Genomic DNA, 18,208 nt, shown 5'->3' on the forward strand with positions numbered 1-18,208 from the left:
GTCCGTAAAAGAAGTGTCAATGACATTGATAAACATTGAATCGGGAAGGAGTTGGATACTAATATTGTCCTTTTTGTCACTATCGACTGGAAGGTGATCCATTCTATGAGAAAGAAGCTCAGGAATAATAAGTTCTTTTCCAGGTACATGTTGAATCTGGAGTTCGAATTGAGAAAGGAAAGTCTGCCATCTTGCTTGGCGTTGGTTAAGGTCTTGTACGTCTCTGAAATAAGTGAGGTTTTTGTGGTCAGTTTGTACGGTCACAGGATAGGGAGATCTGAGGAGATAATGTCCCCATGCTTTCAAAGCGCGGACGATAGCGAGTAATTCACAATCGTCAATCTGATAATTACGTTCAGCGGGATTGAAAGATTGAGATAAAAAGGAGCACAGGAGCCAGTCTCCATTATCGTTTTTCTGGAGTAGTACGGCTCCAGTCGCATAGAGCGATGCGTCAGTGGCAATCGCAAAGGGGGAATTCTTGTCGGGGATTTGAAGGATCAGGGAAGAAGTAAAGATACGCTTCAGCTTATTAAAAGCTTCCTCGCGTTTGGGGGTCCAAGAGAATTCTTCATCTTTCTTGGTCAGGTCTATAAGAGGTCTAGCAATCGAAGAATAGTCAGCAATAAACCATCTATAAAAATTGGCAAATCTGAGGAATGATCGGACTTCCTTCACTTTCATGGGAGTCTTCCATTCGGATATACCCTTTAATTTAGCAGGATCCATGGCAATCGAACCAGGTTTGATGATCATGCCGAGGTATTCAATGTCGGTTACGTTGAAGGTACATTTTTCGGGTTTTAGATGGAGGTTGTTGCGGAGTCATTGGAGTACTTTGTGGGTGCGGATACGATGGGTTTCGTCGTCTTTAGAGAAGATTAGTATGTCATCCATGTATATAATAATCCACCCCTCCTGGATCATATCTCCGAACAGATCGTTCATCATAGATTGAAAGGTAGCGGGCGAATTACACATTCCGAAGAACACGACCATGGGTTCGAAGAGTCCCTGGGAAGTGGCAAAGGCCACCTTCCATTGATCAGTTTTTCTCATATGTACATTATTATATCCCCATCGAATGTCCATCTTGGTAAAGATCTTGGCGTCCTTTAGCTTATCTATAAGATCAGAGATTAGTGGTAAAGGGTAATTATTCTTAACCGTGTGTTCGTTCAAGTAGCGATAATCCTGGCAGGGTCGGAGGGAACCGTCTTTCTTCCCGATGAAGAAGAATGGAGAAGATTGAGGAGATTCGGAAGGGACGATCGTCCCTTTAGCTAGATGTTCATCAATGAAATCGTTCATAGCCTTTTCTTCTTTGGCGTTAAGTGGATAAATCTTGCATTTCTGCGGTTCGAAAGATTCCTTGAGGTCGATCTTATGGTCATATTTGCGTTCTGGGGGTAGAGTACCATTAGCTACATCACCGAATACGTCTTTGTATTGTTGGAACTCTTCGGGAACAAGTTCCTCGAACGTTTTCTTCGGTTTGGCGGCGTCCTGGGTGAGTGTCTGTGAAATGTTGTCAGTTTTTCGGATATAGGTATGAAAGTCGTCATCGTTGTTGATGGGATCTAAAAGGTGTGGGAGCGTTTCGTTAGTGGGGTCCCATTCCAGTTCTAAATCTTCCAAAGCATCGTAGAAGACGTCTTCTTCTTCGATTTCTTCGATCGTTGCTTTTTTGAGGGTACGCTCCCTTAAGCAGACTTCTTGATTAGTCCAATCGATATCTGGGTTTTCTTTCTCAAGCCAAGTCATTCCCAAGATAGCGTCTTCTCCTCCTAAAGAGGTTACGAAGAAACACTTTCGCATAGGGATATCTTTGATAAGGAAAGAAAGTTCACAGTACCGTGTGATTCTTCCAGCTTTGTTTAATGTGCCGTCTACGTTACGCACAGGTATCAGAGTTTCAAGTTTGTGCATGCGAATATTCTCTTTGAGTATGAACTTCTCATCGATGAATTCACCTTCTGCGCTGCAATCAATTAGAGCGGCGGCTACGGTGGTTTTTTCGGTTTTCTTAGATCTGATGGTTAAGGGTAGATGAATAGAATTAGTGTTGCCAATAGATTGTACTAAAAGTCCGATTCTGGGAGTTTCTGACACCGTGGCAGGCTCCCCTAGGCAAAATCCTCCTCATCACTACTTTCTTCTTTCTTAACCGGTTTCTTACCGGCTTTCTTCATCTGGCGTGCTTTGAACGCCTTCCACTCCTGAAATTCTTTGTAGTCATCATCAGATGATTCCTTGACTACTTTCCTGGTGCTGGTTGTAACCGTAGGATGGTTAGGGCAATCTGTGGCTAAGCCTTTCTTACCGCACTTGAAGCAAAGGCTGCCCTTGCGCCTATGCTCCCGTTCTTGAGGAGTTAAATACATCTTCCTTGTCTTCTTTTCCCCTTCTTCATCATCTACTTCTATCTTATCTATATCCATGGCATAGGGGTCTTTTGCCTTGGTATAGGAGGGAGGTGCTATTAAGGTCCTTCGCACCTCGACATCTAAGGCTTTCTCTAGCCACGTCTCGATAGTGGTGGGGGTAGTCTCAAAGGCATAGATAGCGGATACTATCTCACACTTTAGCCCGTTTCTGAAGAACATAATTTTCGTATTTTCTTCAGTGATGCCGGTATCGGCGAGGATGGTGCGGAATAGGGAAGCGTACGTGGCTACACTGCCGGTCTGTCTGAGGGAAGAGATACGGCAGATTGCCGTTTGTTCAACATTTTTAGGAAAGAAGGTGGATTTAAACTGCTTAGCGAAATCCAGCCAGGTTCCGTAATTCTTGGAGGCTGCAGCCGTCTTAAGTTGACCTTCGGCCCATTTAGCTGCTTCACCTTTAGTCATAAGGCTTAGAGCAAAGATAACTTTCTTCTTGTCGTTATTGTAGACTTCATCATTCATATCTAGGTACGCTTCTACCTGAAGCGTCCATCCCTGAGCAAGGCAAGTATCGCCATTGAAGGGTGCGGGGGTCTTTCCGATTTCTTTAGGCATTGGTGCAGAAAGGGATCGTTCGTATGTTTGGGTGTGAAAGTTCCAAACTTTGTTCTTGGGGGCGATGCTAGCGTAGTAGGCTGCCCACTGGTTGATTGAGTATCTGGTGCCCTTGGCATCTATCTGATAGAACTCTTGTTCTTCTTCGTCCCAGGTGAAACCGGGAGGGGTCGGGGCGATTGGTGGTATGGTGTCTGGTTCTGGGCGCGAGTTCTAGGGAACCGCGCAGTAAAGAAGTAACTTGACCTTTTGTTACGCTCGGCATTCGTGAGAACGGCTAAATGGTCACAAAGAGTCTAAAGCATACACCTATGTACGAGTTGTGCGAGTTAAGCAGTATATTGCAGGCCCTGGTCTGCGTAGGTCAAGTTAAAGAATACAAGCGTAAGAGATAGAGTATATATAAAGGAATTAAAGCGGAGCTTTAATAAATGAATCAGAGTTAGAAAGTAAATAACGAATCAGAGAAAAGAATAAAGGATCGTACAATAGAATGTCATGAATGTCTAAGAATGATTAGTAATTGTGAATAAGTGAAGAGGTGAAAGGAAAAGAATAGAACTGTAACATATAGTAGCAAAGGCAGAATGATGTTTGATAAGTGAAGGACTGTTGGAAGGAGCATATGTAATAGAAATGGGAGGGACACTTCCCCTGAAACCAAGCCATAAGCCATTGGGGATGTGTGCATATTTGTACAATAGTTTTGCAGATTTGAGATATGTGAGCCATGCCTCTGGGTGATATGGTGTGAGGGTTTTAGATTTTCTCGCACTGAGGGCAACCCTGAGCTCCATGATCCTTGGCCCCACATCCTGAGCACTCGTGTATGTGAGACTGAGAGCTGCTTGAGCATCCCCTGGGTCTTTGCCAATCATAGCATAGTTCATTCCCTTTGGGGTTGGTGATGTGACCTCCTGTGTTGCAAATGCATTGAGTTTTGGTCTGCTTGTCCCATAAGAATTCAGACATGCACTTGTGGATATTGTGATGGAACCAACTAAGGCAGAGCGCACAGGCAGCTGGTATAGACTGACCTGTGCTCGAGGGAAAAGACTGCTGGCTCAATAGTTTCTTGCTGGGTTGGATGGTGGAGGATGGATGGTATGGGTGGTAGCGATTATCTGTGGTTGGGGCAGACTCCTTTCCTTTGCCCAAGTTCATTTCATTCCCTCAAGAACAAACAAGTGCACCTGGTGTCACAAAGGAGTTCTGCAGCTGATGGATGTCAGAGTCAGGTGGGAGCATGTGTGGGAGCAGGTCAGAAAAGCAGAAGCAAGCAGCATGATGAGCGAGTTGTGTTTGAAGTGGGGTTGTTCGAAGTGAGAAGGTCCAAAGGACAGCATGATGGGTGGTAGCATGGAAGAAGGAAGTGAGCATAGCAATAGGCAAGCATAGACGGAAGCATAGAAGCAGATAAGGTAGAGGTTTGGTGAATGTTTTGAACAATGATTCTTTGTGAATTTACATACCAGTTTGATGCTTGCATCACATTCTGCTTCCCAGACATCATCAGAGAGGGTGCTGTATAGTGCACTGTTGAAAATCCCAATGTTAAAGCCTTGGTTCTGAGTCAGGTAGTCATGCCACTCCCACCTGACAAACCCTGCATATCAAAGCAGTGTCTTTTTGCCACGAGGGCGTATGCGATGCTCATGATTAGTGATGAGGGTGAAGAATAGCGCTAAGGCTTGCTGGTGCTTATCCAGCCAGCCGCATTTGTTGATGTGAACCAGGAAGCTGGTCTTCGCCATATCGAATTGATGCCATGGAAGGTCATGGTCTTGCAATGCCTTGTGTGATGCCTTGAATGCTGCTATTGGCTTGAAAGCTACATACCCATCAACTTTCACCAGGCCAAAGGAATCCTCTGCTGTAGATCTGGAGCTATCTGCAGCCTCCTGGCACCCTTCTGGGCTAAAGTACCAGAGCTCTACATACTCCATGCTCTTGATCTTTTGCAAGGCATACTGCGAAGGACAAGGGATCAGAACATCTGTGACAACCACTCCAGCATAAAAGTTGTTGATCTTGGGCTTCTTCTCTGCTTCCCATTGTTCTTCAGCCACTTCAGCTTCTTTTGCGGTGCGTTCTTGCTCTTCTTGTTCTCGCTGTATTCAAAGGTCTTCCTCAGATTGCTGTTGCCAAAGGGTGATATTTTCTTGATGTTCCAGCCTCCAGCCCTCCACCATATGTGTGAGGGCTTCCTCTCTAGTGGGTCCCCCATTGACGGTGGCATTGAGCCAGCCTGCGTATGCAGGGGACTCAAAGTTTGGCTGCACTTCAAGTGCCAGGTCAGCCAAGATACACTCCATTGCAGGCCAAGTTGAGTTGGAGGATCACTTGTGTCAGATCAGTAGGAACACAACAAGCTAAGCAAGGAAAGATAAATCAATAGCTGATGAAGAAAGAAAATAAACAAGGAGATACGAAGTTGTCAAGGACAACTGGGCTGAGAACATGAGATCATTGCAGTATGAAAGCAAGGCTCATACTGCATCTGTTGCTTGCACAAAGACTACACTCTATTTCTCCACTTGTGCCTCATTACATAATAGAGTAATCAAAATTCGAACACCAACCTACCTAGTTACACTTGTTTGTTCACTTTCGGGGTCTCAGATTTGACTTTCTGTCTATCTTTTTGTTCTTCATATGTTTGAACATGATGTATTAAGAGGATATCTTTCTATAGTATAAATGAACATATTTTGATGAGCATGAGGAATACTTGTTCATGAAGAAGTGGCTGCAGGAGGTGATACAATTTTTACACCAAAGATCTAGGGGGAGAATTACTGCATTTGGTGGTCTGGCAAACAATGTGTCTGTACACATGTCCATCAGACGTGTTGTCCCAGGCCCATGTCTGACACTGCATGGCCATCCAGTCCCTCTCTTCACTATAATACATTGCATAATAAGGTGTTACACAGCACCTGGCCACTGGATGGTCTCTCCAACCCCGACTTTGAGCTGGATTTTGTGGACAGTCAGGCCATGCAGTGAAACTTGTCAAGCAAAAAAGAAAGTTTCAGCCGCAATCCTCATGTACCCAGGCAATAGCATTTAGTCTCAGGGCAGCCACAAACAGCTCAAAGGCATCCCCATCCACAAATGCACCAATTCATTGTCAACTATGCCCAGCGTCATCAGGTGATCACGCTGTCTTCTGGAAATACAATGTCCACCAGCACATCACCAGTTCTCATGACACTTCATACAACTCCCTTCCAGTTGGCTTCGCAAAGGAAATTGAAATCTTGCAGCTTGAAAAGGAGCGCCTTGGGATACCACCAGATTTGATTGACAACAGTGTTCAGGATGACTCAAATGCAACCACTGCAGCTAGTACTAGTCAAAACTCGTTAATGAAGCACAGGCAACAAACACTTCAAGGTAACACTGGTTCCAAGCGCTCGAAGAAGGCTTAAATTTTAAATTTGATTCATGCATGTACAGTACATCAAAGCTACTTCTACTGTTGCTTTACTAGACCTATCATAATAGTTATATGTAACTGCACAATGCACAATTTAATATCACAAGTTGCTTGACCATTGAGCTGTGTTCTGAAGCCATTACTTGCTTGAAATTCAATATGTAGTGCATGGACTTAGCAAAAATTTGCTGGTTGAGTATGGTACAGTATGGTATAGTATTCGACTTGTTTTTGGGGTCCTGGTCACTCAACTTTTGCAGGTCAGTGTTGAAAACCTTAGAGGCTGTTCAGCAACCAATGTTGACCAAACATCTGGCAAATGTCATGTGAGAGGTTCTCGGCTTCAAGCGCTTCAATTATCGGAGCTCAAACCTTACAACTCATACCTGTACATCTACCATGAATTCTTATCTTATTGACTACTATCATCAGCAGAGACTCTGTACCTCTGTTGTTGCACTCACTGCTCTCTGTGCTAGCTTCACCACAGTCCTCATGGCTCAACCAGAAGTAACATCGATGTTGGACAATGCAAAGGCACACTGGCAAGATGCAGAAGTGGATGTTCTACTTCATCACCTGATTCAGAATCGGGCAGCGGGTGGCGATGGTGGAAACTTCACAATGCCTACCTTCAACAGTGCAGCAGCTGCTATCAATGACAATGATGTGATTCAAACAATAGGCCCACCAAAGATGGGCAAGATGGTTAAGACGAAGTGGACATTGGTATGTGATCGTTTCTTGAATGATTATAAGTTTATGAGCATGTTTTAGCTCAAAAAAATCTTTAATCAAATCGAGATCTATCGCAATGTATCTGTTTTCCATTGGGATAATGTGCGGGGGGCTGGAATCAAGGGCACTGCAGCTGCCAGTGTTTGGGATACATATGTTGATCCCAAGGTATGTACTTATAATAAATTCTATTGCATTTGACTGATGTCCAAAAGTCACGAGCTGCAATGCGCCCCTTTTGCAACAAAGGGTGGGCTTTGTTACAATCATGGTTACCCCCTATCTCTTTTTCCCTTATACTTGTGTATTACGTCGTGACTGCACCTTACTGTGCCATCATTAGACTAACCACCTTCCATATCTGTATTACATCGTGACCGCCATGTGCCGTCATTAGATGACTCATTCTCTTATCTCTGACTCATACGTACCGGCCCTAAAGCCAACAACTACCTATAAAAGCTCGGTTATGTACTTAGTAGAACTTTACTTTAATCTTACTAGGTTTTACCCAGAACTATCCTTCGCTTAAGACCCCCAATCTTAAGTCGTCTGATAACCAATATTCAAGCCAGAGACACTCTCTTTGACTTGTCTTAAGAGCCTTACATTTGTGAGGTCTAGATCCAACTGCAGATGTTACTCTTATCGAGTATCTGTTGTTGTGCTTATCCTAGTCAACATACGGTTCGCCATAACAAAAGATTAAAGTCGCTACCGACCCTCTCCATCAGAGAGGTTAAAAGATCTCAGAAACAAGAACTCAGCGAGAGAATGATAACATTCCCCTGAACCAGAAACATCACTTGATCAGACGCTCAGGATGTCCACTGTCCCCAATACTCCAGAATTAAAAGCCAGAGCCCCGTCCACCTATGATGGGAGCCCTCAGCAGGCTTTGCGATGGTTGTATGCGATTAAGGCGTACTTCGCGCTTAACGCTACGATCTACAACACCGACGAGAAAAAGGTTATCACTGCTCTCATGTATATGACAGAAGATAGTGCCATGGGTTGGGCACTCACCTTTTACACCAAAGTCGACAACACCGCTACCAAGTCCTATGGGACTTTCGCAAACTTTGAAACCAAGTTCAAAGAAGCCTTCATACCAGCCGATGCCATCGGCACCGCCATGAACAAACTCAGGATGTTAAGACAGACAGGCGATCTTACTTCCTATATCGCCAGCTTCAAAACTCTTGCCGTGCAAGCCGGTGTTAAGCAAGACGCTGTCCTGATCACGTTCCTCAATGATGGGCTAAAGAAGGGAATCGTCAATTCTATCTTTCAGATGGAAACCATCCCAACAGACTTCAACAAATATGTCGCTGCAGTCGTCAGACTCGACAGCAACTATCAGAGGGGAGTCGCATATCGATCTAATCATCGAATCACCACCAAACCGTTGGGACAGCGTTATGTACCCAGACCGACTATCAACCGACACGACCCAAATGCCATGGAAGTAGACCGGCTTACTGAAGCCGAGAGAAGTGACCACATGAAGAAGGGATTATGCTTCACATGTCACCAGAAGGGCCACCTTACTAGAGCATGCCCACAGAAGAAGAAAATTCCTGTTTGCAGAGAAGAGTTGAGCAACAGCGAAGAAGAAGATACAACAATCCGTCGCCTCGCCGAGGATTTTTGATGTGGAAGACTGGATTGATGTCAGTATCTTCCGATGTAGCCATCAGACTTGTACAAAGTATTGGAACTAGAAAGGAACTTTGCATTCCTATTTCTCTCATCTCCAAGACTCATCTGAAAACCGTCGAAACAACAGCTGTTGTAGACTCCGGCACTGCTGGAACCTTTATCTCCAAAGAGTTTGTCAAGATTCACGGAATCTGTACACACAAACTCTCGAAACCATTCCGAGTCACTACTGCGGATGGAAGTTATGTGAAAGGAGGTGCTATCACCCGATACTGTGTCCTCATCATCAAAATAGATAACCGATCCATGATCAGAAAGTTTAATATCGCACGGCTTGGCCAACGCGACCAGATTTTACTAGGGATCCCCTGGCTACATGCCATGGACCCAGTAATCCGATGGAAAGCGGAAACGCTAGAACTCTCTCGAACAGAGAAGAGTGATCAGATTGAAGAAGAAGTTGATAATGAACGAAAGAAGAATGGGCTCCCCCCTCTATTCCGAAAATCGGAAAGACGGAAGAAAGACCCGATTCCATTTGTGGTGCTGCCTAAGGCACCCCTTGTAAAACCGGTTTTGCCACCTAAAGAACCGATGCCCCGAGCTACCATCGAAGAAATTCCCGATGAAGAAGCCCCGTCCGCACTACCTAACCTAGACCCCATACCTGAAGACGATGACGACTCTTTCGATATGAAAGATGATGTGTGGACGACAGATTACGCACCACCTGTGCGGGAAATCGCCACTTACCATCTAGAAGATGATGAATTCTTGGTGGAGTACCCCATTGACGCCACCGAGCTCTGGGTAATCACCAACGTCTCGATGGATACCCCTTTAACAAAAGACGGTACCAGTATCGTGGAACAGCAACCTACGGTCACACCCCTGCCACGGCCTACCAAATATGTTAAGACCAGTAATAAAGCACAACAGTTTGCGCTAGCCACTGGGCTTGAACAGAAGAAGAAATCATTCGAGGAACTTGTCCCCTCCTATCTTCACGATTTTGCTGATATCTTTGCAAAAGACGGTCTAAACCAATTACCACCAGAACAGCCTGGCATAGATCATCGAATTGAGACCAAACCCGGCTTTATTCCCAAGACGTCCAAGGTGTACCCATTATCAGAAATGGAACGAGCGGCAGTCAAAGCCTTTATTGATGAGAACGTAAAGAAAGGATTTATATCCGAGTCAAAGTCGCCTCAAGCAAGCGGCTTCTTTTTCGTAGGAAAGAAGAGCAGAGACCTTCGTCCCTGTCAGGACTACCAATACATTAATGAATGGACGGTTAAGAACACCTACCCACTCCCATTGCCACTCTCCCTGGTCGCCCGGTTACATGGTGCTAAGTACTTCACGAAGATGGACGTTCATTCAGGATACAACAACATCCGCATTCATCCAGAAGATTGATGGAAAGCCACCTTCACTACAGAATACGGTCTTTTTGAACCAAACATCATGTTCTTCGGCCTCTGCAACTCCCCAGCCACCTTCCAGGCATACATGAATAGAACATTCCAACAGGAAATTAACGAAGGATGGCTCGTCATATACATGGATGACATCCTGATATTTTCCAATGATCTCACCTCCCATCACGAGCATACCCAGCATATCCTTGAAAGAATTTGGCAAGAGAAACTTTTCCTTAAACCCAAAAAGTGCACGTTTGACACTCAGGAAGTGGAGTATCTCGGGATGGTTATCTGTCCTGGATGTGTAGCAATGGACAACACCAAAACCAACGGTATTTGGGACTGGCCTGCTCCCACTACTGTGAAAGAAGTTCGGTCATTTTTGGGCTTTTGTAATTTTTATTGAAACTTCATTTCCCATTATTCTGACATCGCCAGACCCTTGATCGACCTTACCAAGAAAGACGTCAAATTCCTTTGGACAGAACAATGTGTGTCTGCTTTCTCCAAACTAAAAGAATGCTTTCTGAAGCAACCAGTCCTTCGAAACCCCGACCCCACCAGACAGTTTGCGGTCGCTACTGACACATCCCTCGTTGCTATGGGCGCAGTATTGCTCCAAACTGATGATAATGGCATCTATCATCCATGTGGATATTTGTCCCAGACCCTGAACCCCGCAGAACGAAACTACCAGATCTTTGATCGTGAACTCCTTGCAGTTATTCGTGCTCTGACTGAATGGCGTCACTATCTGGAAGGAAATCCCCATCCTATCATTGTTTTTACCAATCATAAGAATCTACTATATTTTAGGACAGCACAGAAATTGACCTGCCGCCAAGCCCGATGGCAGTTAATCCTGTCATGTTATGACATTGAACTCCACCATGTTGCGGGGACTAAGCTTGTCGCCCCTGATGCCCTCTCCTGTCGCCCTGATCATGGGTCGGATTCTTCGGAAGATAATGCTAATGAAACGCTCCTCCCTGATTCCATGTTCGTCCGACTTCTTGATGTCGAACTCATGACCACACTCGCGAACCCTGATCTCTCTGACCCCGATCCCATCTTCACCACCGCCTCTGATGCTCTGGATGGTCTCTCACTCCCCCTGATGAAATCCGCTCTTACGGATTGGGAAATCAAAGATGATATTCTCTACTACAAGGACCGCGCCTTATTCTGGAACGTTGTCACGATCATCCCACTGCCGGTCATCCCGGACGTTTCAAAACTGAAGAACTAGTCAAACGTGACTTTTGGTGGCCTGCTATGGGCACCTATATTCGTAAATACGTTGAAGGCTGTGCCCTCTGCCAGCAATTGAAATCAGACACTCACCCGGCAACCCCCCCCCCCTTGTCCCCATCCCTTCCATTGCTGCGGCCCCCTTTACCCAGATCTCCGTCAATCTTATCACCGACCTTCCCCTGTGCGCCGGTTTTGATTCTGTCATGGTCGTGGTCGACCATGGGCTTATGAAAGGGGTAATTCTTATCCCATGTACTAAATCTATCACTTCCGAAGGGGTTGCCAACAAATTCTTCAAATACGTTTACCGACGATTCAGCCTACACGAAAAAGTCATCTCCGATTGTGGACTGCAATTTGTATCCAAGTTCTCTCGAGCCCTCGCCAAGCTCTTGAAGTATGACGTAGCAGCATCAACTGCTTATCATCCCCAGACTGACAGCCAGACTGAACGACTCAACCAAGAGTTGGAAACATACCCCCGAATCTATTGCCGGAATAACCCTGAGAACTGGGTAGAACAGCTCCCTATGGCAGAATTCGTGCATAACCACCAAAAACACGACTCTCACAATGCATCACCATTCTTTCTAATGATGGGATATGAACCACAAGCCCTTCCACACACCCTTCCTGACTCCACAGTCCCCGCGGCAGCAGACAGACTTCGCTTGCTCCAAAAGTCAAGAGAAGAAGCACTCTCCTGCCACAACCTTGCAATGCAACAAATGGCAGAACGAACTCACGGGCAGAAGTATCATCCTTGGAAGATTGGAGATAAGGTGTGGTTATCTGGAAAGAACCTGATCACGCAGTTACCTTCACGAAAACTTGCTCCTAAATGATATGGCCCATTCCCAATCACCACCATCCTTTCTCCTATCACATTCACACTCCAACTACCACCCCAGTGGAAAGTTCACCCCATGTTCCACACTTCTGAACTATCGTCCTATCATGAAACAGAGGTTCACGGACCGAACTTCCACGATCCACCTCCTGATGTCATTGATAACAAAGAAGAATATGAAATTGATGCGATCTTATCGCACAAAGGGACGGGTAAACGAAGACGCTATCTTTTATCATGGAAAGGATATTCGTCTGCCAGCAATGAGTGGGTTCCCGAAGAAAACCTTAGTAATGCCTCCGATATCCTCACTGCCTATAAGAAGGCCCATAGGTTGTAAACCCCAGAACAATGTCCCATCTCGAACGACTACGTCTCTGCATCTTATGAATTGAAGAACTCACCGCTGCCATGAACACTGTCGCTGAAGGAAATGCCCACCCATTGACTCTTCTTGACTACCAAAACATCACTGCCGCCAACCTTGCTCGTCACACATCATCCCCAGTAGAATCACCCCCGACTTCAGATTCCACTCTCACCCTCACTGACGACTCTGTCCTCACGGATTACTTCTCAGTCATTGACCAAGTAGAAACCAGTGCTCTATTTGAATCCGCCATCACCTCCCAGCAGTACACTATAGAGATAGATCGCCTCCTTGGAGAACGAGGGGCAATATCTAGCGGCCTCATTATCAGGATTATTAGAGATGCCAGTCTTATTGACTGAACAGCTGCTCTCCTGGATGATGAGCGCCATCAAACCATTTTCCGCCATCTTCATATACGTATTCGCAATACTGTGATCTGTCTCTTGCCTGAAGAAACTAGAGATGCTATTAGAGAAGCTATCCATATCGTCACCGAGCGCATTGCCCTCGACCCCATTGCATGACCACCATCCCCTCACGTCACTGTTCCTGTACCACTGCCAGCTCCTACTATGGTTACTGTGGAGCATCAGGATGATAATATCCCTCCTATTGCTGTACTCGACGTACCAGCTTCTCCTTCTCCTGTTCCCGTCACACGTACCACACGCCGACTTCCACTTAAATGAAGGTCTTCACACCTCACCACCAAACGAGTTGCCTCCGCCTCCCCAACTAAAGCACCACTCAAACGATCGAGATCACCCTCCCCTCCAAACCAGTCCTCTTCCGTCACAGTCGTAAAAACGTCGCCAGCCGACAATGTTGTATGCCGTAACTGCCATGTCGCCAGGCATCGTCATAAGAACTGCCCAGCATATTACTGCAGAGTTTGCAAAGAATATGCACCCGGCCACCTATCGGTCTTTTGTAGAGAGTTGAAGGGAGAAGCCGTCATCCCTCTGGTATGGACTGATGTTGGTTTCTACGACGCTCTCGCTCGATGGGAGATTGAGCAAGATGCTATCACTCATGCTGCCGAAATAGAGCGGACCACCATCACTGAAGAGCAGGACAATCTGCTCTATTCCAACTGCGACGTGGACCCCATTTACTGGGCTAATCAAGATAATTGAAGTTGGTGACTTCATCCCTAAACGAGGGGTAATGTTACAATCATGGTTACCCCCTATCTCTTTTTCCCTTATACTTGTGTATTACGTTGTGACCACACCTTACTGTGCCATCATTAGACTAACCGCCTTCCATATCTGTATTACATCGCGACTGCCACGTGCCGTCATTAGATGACTCATTCTCTTATCTCTGACTCGTCTTGATGACATATGCCGATGACGTAGGTCTTATCTCTGACTCATACGTACCGGCCCTAAAGCCAACAACTACCTATAAAAGCTCGGTTATGTACTTAGTAGAACTTCACTTTAATCTTACTAGGTTTTACCCAGAACTATCCTTCGCTTAAGACCCCCAATCTTAAGTCGTCTGATAACCAATATTCAAGCCAGAGACACTCTCTTTGACTTGTCTTAAGAGCCTTACATTTGTGAGGTCTAGATCCAACTGCAGACGTTACTCTTATCGAGTATCTGTTGTTGCGCTTATCCTAGTTGACATACAGTTCGCCGTAACAGGCTTCATATGACAACATGCAGATGATTTTGGGTGATAATAGTGGCGCTCGTGGAAGGCACGCTTTGCATCTGGCTACTGTGCCCCCTCCATCTATCAATACTGCAGATGACGTCCTTGATGTTATTGATGGAGGCCTCGACTTTCTTGACATGGATGTAGACACTCAGGCTGCTGGAGCCGCCACCACCAGTGATGTACCAGACATGAGCCCTGATTTGATGATGCCACCTAGTGCCCTGCTTCAGGGAACCTTCACTACTACTCAGGTTGCCAGCTCCCAGTCCAGTAAACGCATGCACACTAACACTTTTGTTGACTCTTCATCTCAATGCACTGGTGCCCCTCCTGCATCCAGCAATCCTGTTCCGCTCTCATCAACATTGGTATCATCACCAGCTCCCAAGAAGGCGTGAGTGTCAGTGCATGGTGGCATGCAGACAGGGATGAGTAGTGCTGCAAAAATTGCTGCAAAGATCACTCCTGCTGCTGCCGTCATGAATATGCAAGGTAGCATTAACCACCTCACAGATGTTATCGAGAAGACCATATCCACTCCACCTCTGCCTCCACCACCAGTCCCTGTTGCACCAACTGTACCAAATATCATCTCTTGTGACCTGGAAATTATGCACAGCAAAGATGGGGAATTTTTGTCAGTTGGTCAGAGAGCCAGCCTCCTGCACATATTTTCCCTTGCAGGAGGGGAAAACAAGCTTGCTATCTATGTTGGGCTTGAGGATGACTATGAGACACACCATGCATTTATCTCAGAGCTCTTAGACTCTCCACCGCTGCAGTAGTACTATCATACCATTTGTGTCACTGTGCTTGTTACATTTTTTGTACCAACCTGTAGTATCCCTCTCATGTACTGCTCATTTTACTGTATTTCACTCATCCAAGTCACTGAATTGTATACAAATTGAAACGGATCAGATACAACTACATGCTACTTGTAAGAATCAATCCAGTTCATACTCATCGTCCAATGCATCCAATGCATCATTGTCATCGTTATCAAGATCATGTCGTTCTTCTAAAATATGCTGATATTCAACCCACATCGCTTGTGCAATGAGATCACGTTTCACATGCAGATCATTGTGTGCTTCTCCTGCTGCCTGCTCCCAGTTTGCGGCATGCATATGAGTGTCTGAGTCCGAATAGTCTGCTTCAGGTAGCGCACCTTCTGAGGGATCATGAAAACGTATGAAGTTGTGAATGCAGCACAATGCGGCTGGAATCTGAGCTTGTATGCTCATAGCATACGGCGGTGATAGATGGAGGATTCGGAAATGTTGTTTGAGGACACCAAAAATCTGCTTGATGACATTTCAAGCAGATGAATGACGGTGATTGAATAACTCTTCTTTCATAGTTGGCCTGTGAATAATCAGCACATTGTAGAAAGAATAATACCAGTACATGTACCTCAAACCTGCGCAGCCCCATTCTGCAAGGTGGTAGCACACATTACGATACGGAATGAGTAGTTCAGGCCGCAGAGGGAAGCCTGCATCTGCAAGGAAGTATTTCCCTGCAGGAATATGAAGGTCATGGCCTGCTGCAGCCTCATAGACATGTGCATCTGTGGCTGACCCTTCCCAGCCAGTGAGTGCGTAAGTAAAGTTGAGTTTGAAGTCACAGGCAAACAGGCAGTTTTGCAAAACGAATCCCTTCCGATTGCGATAGGGACCTCGTTCGAATGCACGAGGTGAAGCATGAATGTGGCTACCGTCAATAGCCCCAATGGTATCTTTGAAAAATGGCCAAAACTTAGGGTCAGAGCGAATTCTATCAGGAATGGAGTCATCCAGCAAGTGAACATAGTTTGTGTAGAAGGGGGAAGATGAGAATATGCTGAGCATCTTGCAAAAATAACTATATAGGAAATACAATGAGACATCAGCGGATCATAACTATTAGCACATACTTACCAAGAAATCGTTTCATTGGAGTGTTGAAATCGTTCGCCAACATGCCTGACAGACAGTCCTGTGACAGACATATATAGAAAAATCACAAGTTGTTCCTCTAGCAAAACAAACTTGGAGTTGGTATAGCCAAGGGTATGAAGCTCAGATATAAGCTCTGCAAAAGCATGTGCATGCATGCCAAGTTCACATCGGATCCGTTCTGGGTGGCCAGTCAACAGCTCCATCACCCAGGCTTCACCAGAGAGAGCAGATGTGTGATACAGCTCCGGGTCTTTAGCATACACTGACTCTAGTATATTGGCTGTAGCACTGATTAAGATGCTGACTAGAAGGATTGAGTGTTGGATGAGGCGGCGTTGAACTTCTGGATGTTGGGGCATAAAATGCTGGAGTCTTGAATGAGGATCCATTGGTGTAGGGATGCATAGAATACAACTCTAATGACAGTGTATTATACCCTACAGCCCATATCAGCGTGCTAGGGTTAGTCCGAATTCGGACTATGATTCAAGTTCCGAACTTCGGCGAAATCCAAGCCGAGATGACATTTGCCAAATGTTGGTCAACATCTGGTTGCCGAACAGCCTCTTATGTTTGCTACCCCCTTAGTAGGAATCATCACCTTTACAACTCTGTTTGTTTTACTAGCTGTCCTCTCTCCCGGCTTTGAGGAATCGCAGGACTCTCGGGGGAGTTGTTTCCTAAGTTCTTGGGCAAGGTTTCCAATCGTTCTGCTCCAAGCGATCGACAGGCAGGCCACTGGCGAGAACCACAATCAGCATAATCGCCAGCAAGAGCTCACAGGTCCGCTGATAGGCTCAGTCCCTCAATCTGAATCCACTGGCACGGCTACAAGTTCCAGCACAGGGTCTGCTACCAGTTCAGACAACCAAAGTATCCATCTATCCTATCATCAAGCTGAATAACCTGACCCGACGCTCGCAAAATGAAGAATTGCTGATGCTACCAAAGGTATGACGGGCATGAGAAATTCTCAGAGTGGTCCAACACACTACTTCAACAACAAACGACATACAGTCCATTCCAGCGACACGTTTCCCGCTGGTCTTGTATCCTTGAAGCTGTTCAACTCCGCTAACGGGCTCACAAATATTTTGTCTCTATCTTGTAGGCGGCTAACTGTGGTGCGTAGCTCCATCCCTATGCGAACATGGTATCAAGTATCTTCGCTTGCACAGCCAAGATGCACTTGTTTCGATATCATCGTCTTCGTACGTTAACGGGGTTCTGGTGGAAGATAAAACACGATGATATTTTTTGCCAATTGTGATCCTACCTATGCGGCGCGTGCAGTTCGTGGTCACCATGAGCTCGGACACACCACGATGTAACTGTCGCATTCACATTTGTTACTTGTTCTCTTTCCTGCCGGGTGTTGCTCAGGCTCATTGAGGCCCCAGATAAGACATTGAGCCTGGCATTTGACCCATTTGACATCGGGGCTGTCCTTGACGTTTCAGTCTTTTGGCGCGGAGCCATCATGCTTACTCTGAATGTCAAGATGTCATTGATGATTGATGACCCTCGAGTTGGGGGTATTGGTGACAACACGCCTGGACGTCATGGTCGCGTTTCAGATAGCTTCGGGCAAACACTTATGGCCTGCCGAGTGATCTCTGATAGTGATTGCCATTGAGGATAATCTCTCTTACCACATATCTGCCTCGATAACACTCAGGGACCACAAGAACTAGCTGTGTCTGTTCCTGGAACATGAACACCTTTCATAGCCAAGTTAGAGATAAACAGAATCAACAATCATGTCAATCTGCTTTTTATTATTATCATCAACCCGGAACCGAAACTGGCACCGTGGCAAACATGGGAAATAGTCATAACTTGCTCC

The 18,208-nt window shown here is 45.7% G+C and overlaps 3 protein-coding genes across 3 annotated transcripts; 2 read left to right on the forward strand and 1 right to left on the reverse strand.

Annotated features, from left to right (window-relative positions):
* Nucleotides 1–4,615: 4,615 nt before the first annotated feature.
* Nucleotides 4,616–5,317, reverse strand: BJ212DRAFT_1302695 (uncharacterized protein; the record flags this gene model as incomplete). Its single annotated transcript, XM_041333302.1, has 2 exons — nucleotides 4,616–5,113; nucleotides 5,192–5,317. The coding sequence occupies 2 exons, from the start codon at nucleotides 5,315–5,317 to the stop codon at nucleotides 4,616–4,618; spliced, it is 624 nt and encodes a 207-aa protein (XP_041189037.1).
* Nucleotides 5,318–6,939: 1,622 nt separating this feature from the next.
* BJ212DRAFT_1484627 (uncharacterized protein) lies at nucleotides 6,940–7,559 on the forward strand (the record flags this gene model as incomplete). Its single annotated transcript, XM_041340828.1, has 3 exons — nucleotides 6,940–7,173; nucleotides 7,222–7,350; nucleotides 7,398–7,559. The coding sequence occupies 3 exons, from the start codon at nucleotides 6,940–6,942 to the stop codon at nucleotides 7,557–7,559; spliced, it is 525 nt and encodes a 174-aa protein (XP_041189038.1).
* A 6,859-nt stretch (nucleotides 7,560–14,418) lies between these two features.
* Nucleotides 14,419–15,204, forward strand: BJ212DRAFT_1484634 (uncharacterized protein; the record flags this gene model as incomplete). Its single annotated transcript, XM_041340829.1, has 2 exons — nucleotides 14,419–14,787; nucleotides 14,842–15,204. The coding sequence occupies 2 exons, from the start codon at nucleotides 14,419–14,421 to the stop codon at nucleotides 15,202–15,204; spliced, it is 732 nt and encodes a 243-aa protein (XP_041189039.1).
* Nucleotides 15,205–18,208: the final 3,004 nt, after the last annotated feature.

This window comes from Suillus subaureus (genome assembly GCF_016647635.1).
Source record: "Suillus subaureus strain MN1 chromosome Unknown BJ212scaffold_35, whole genome shotgun sequence".
In the NCBI taxonomy this organism is placed as follows: domain Eukaryota; kingdom Fungi; phylum Basidiomycota; class Agaricomycetes; order Boletales; family Suillaceae; genus Suillus; species Suillus subaureus.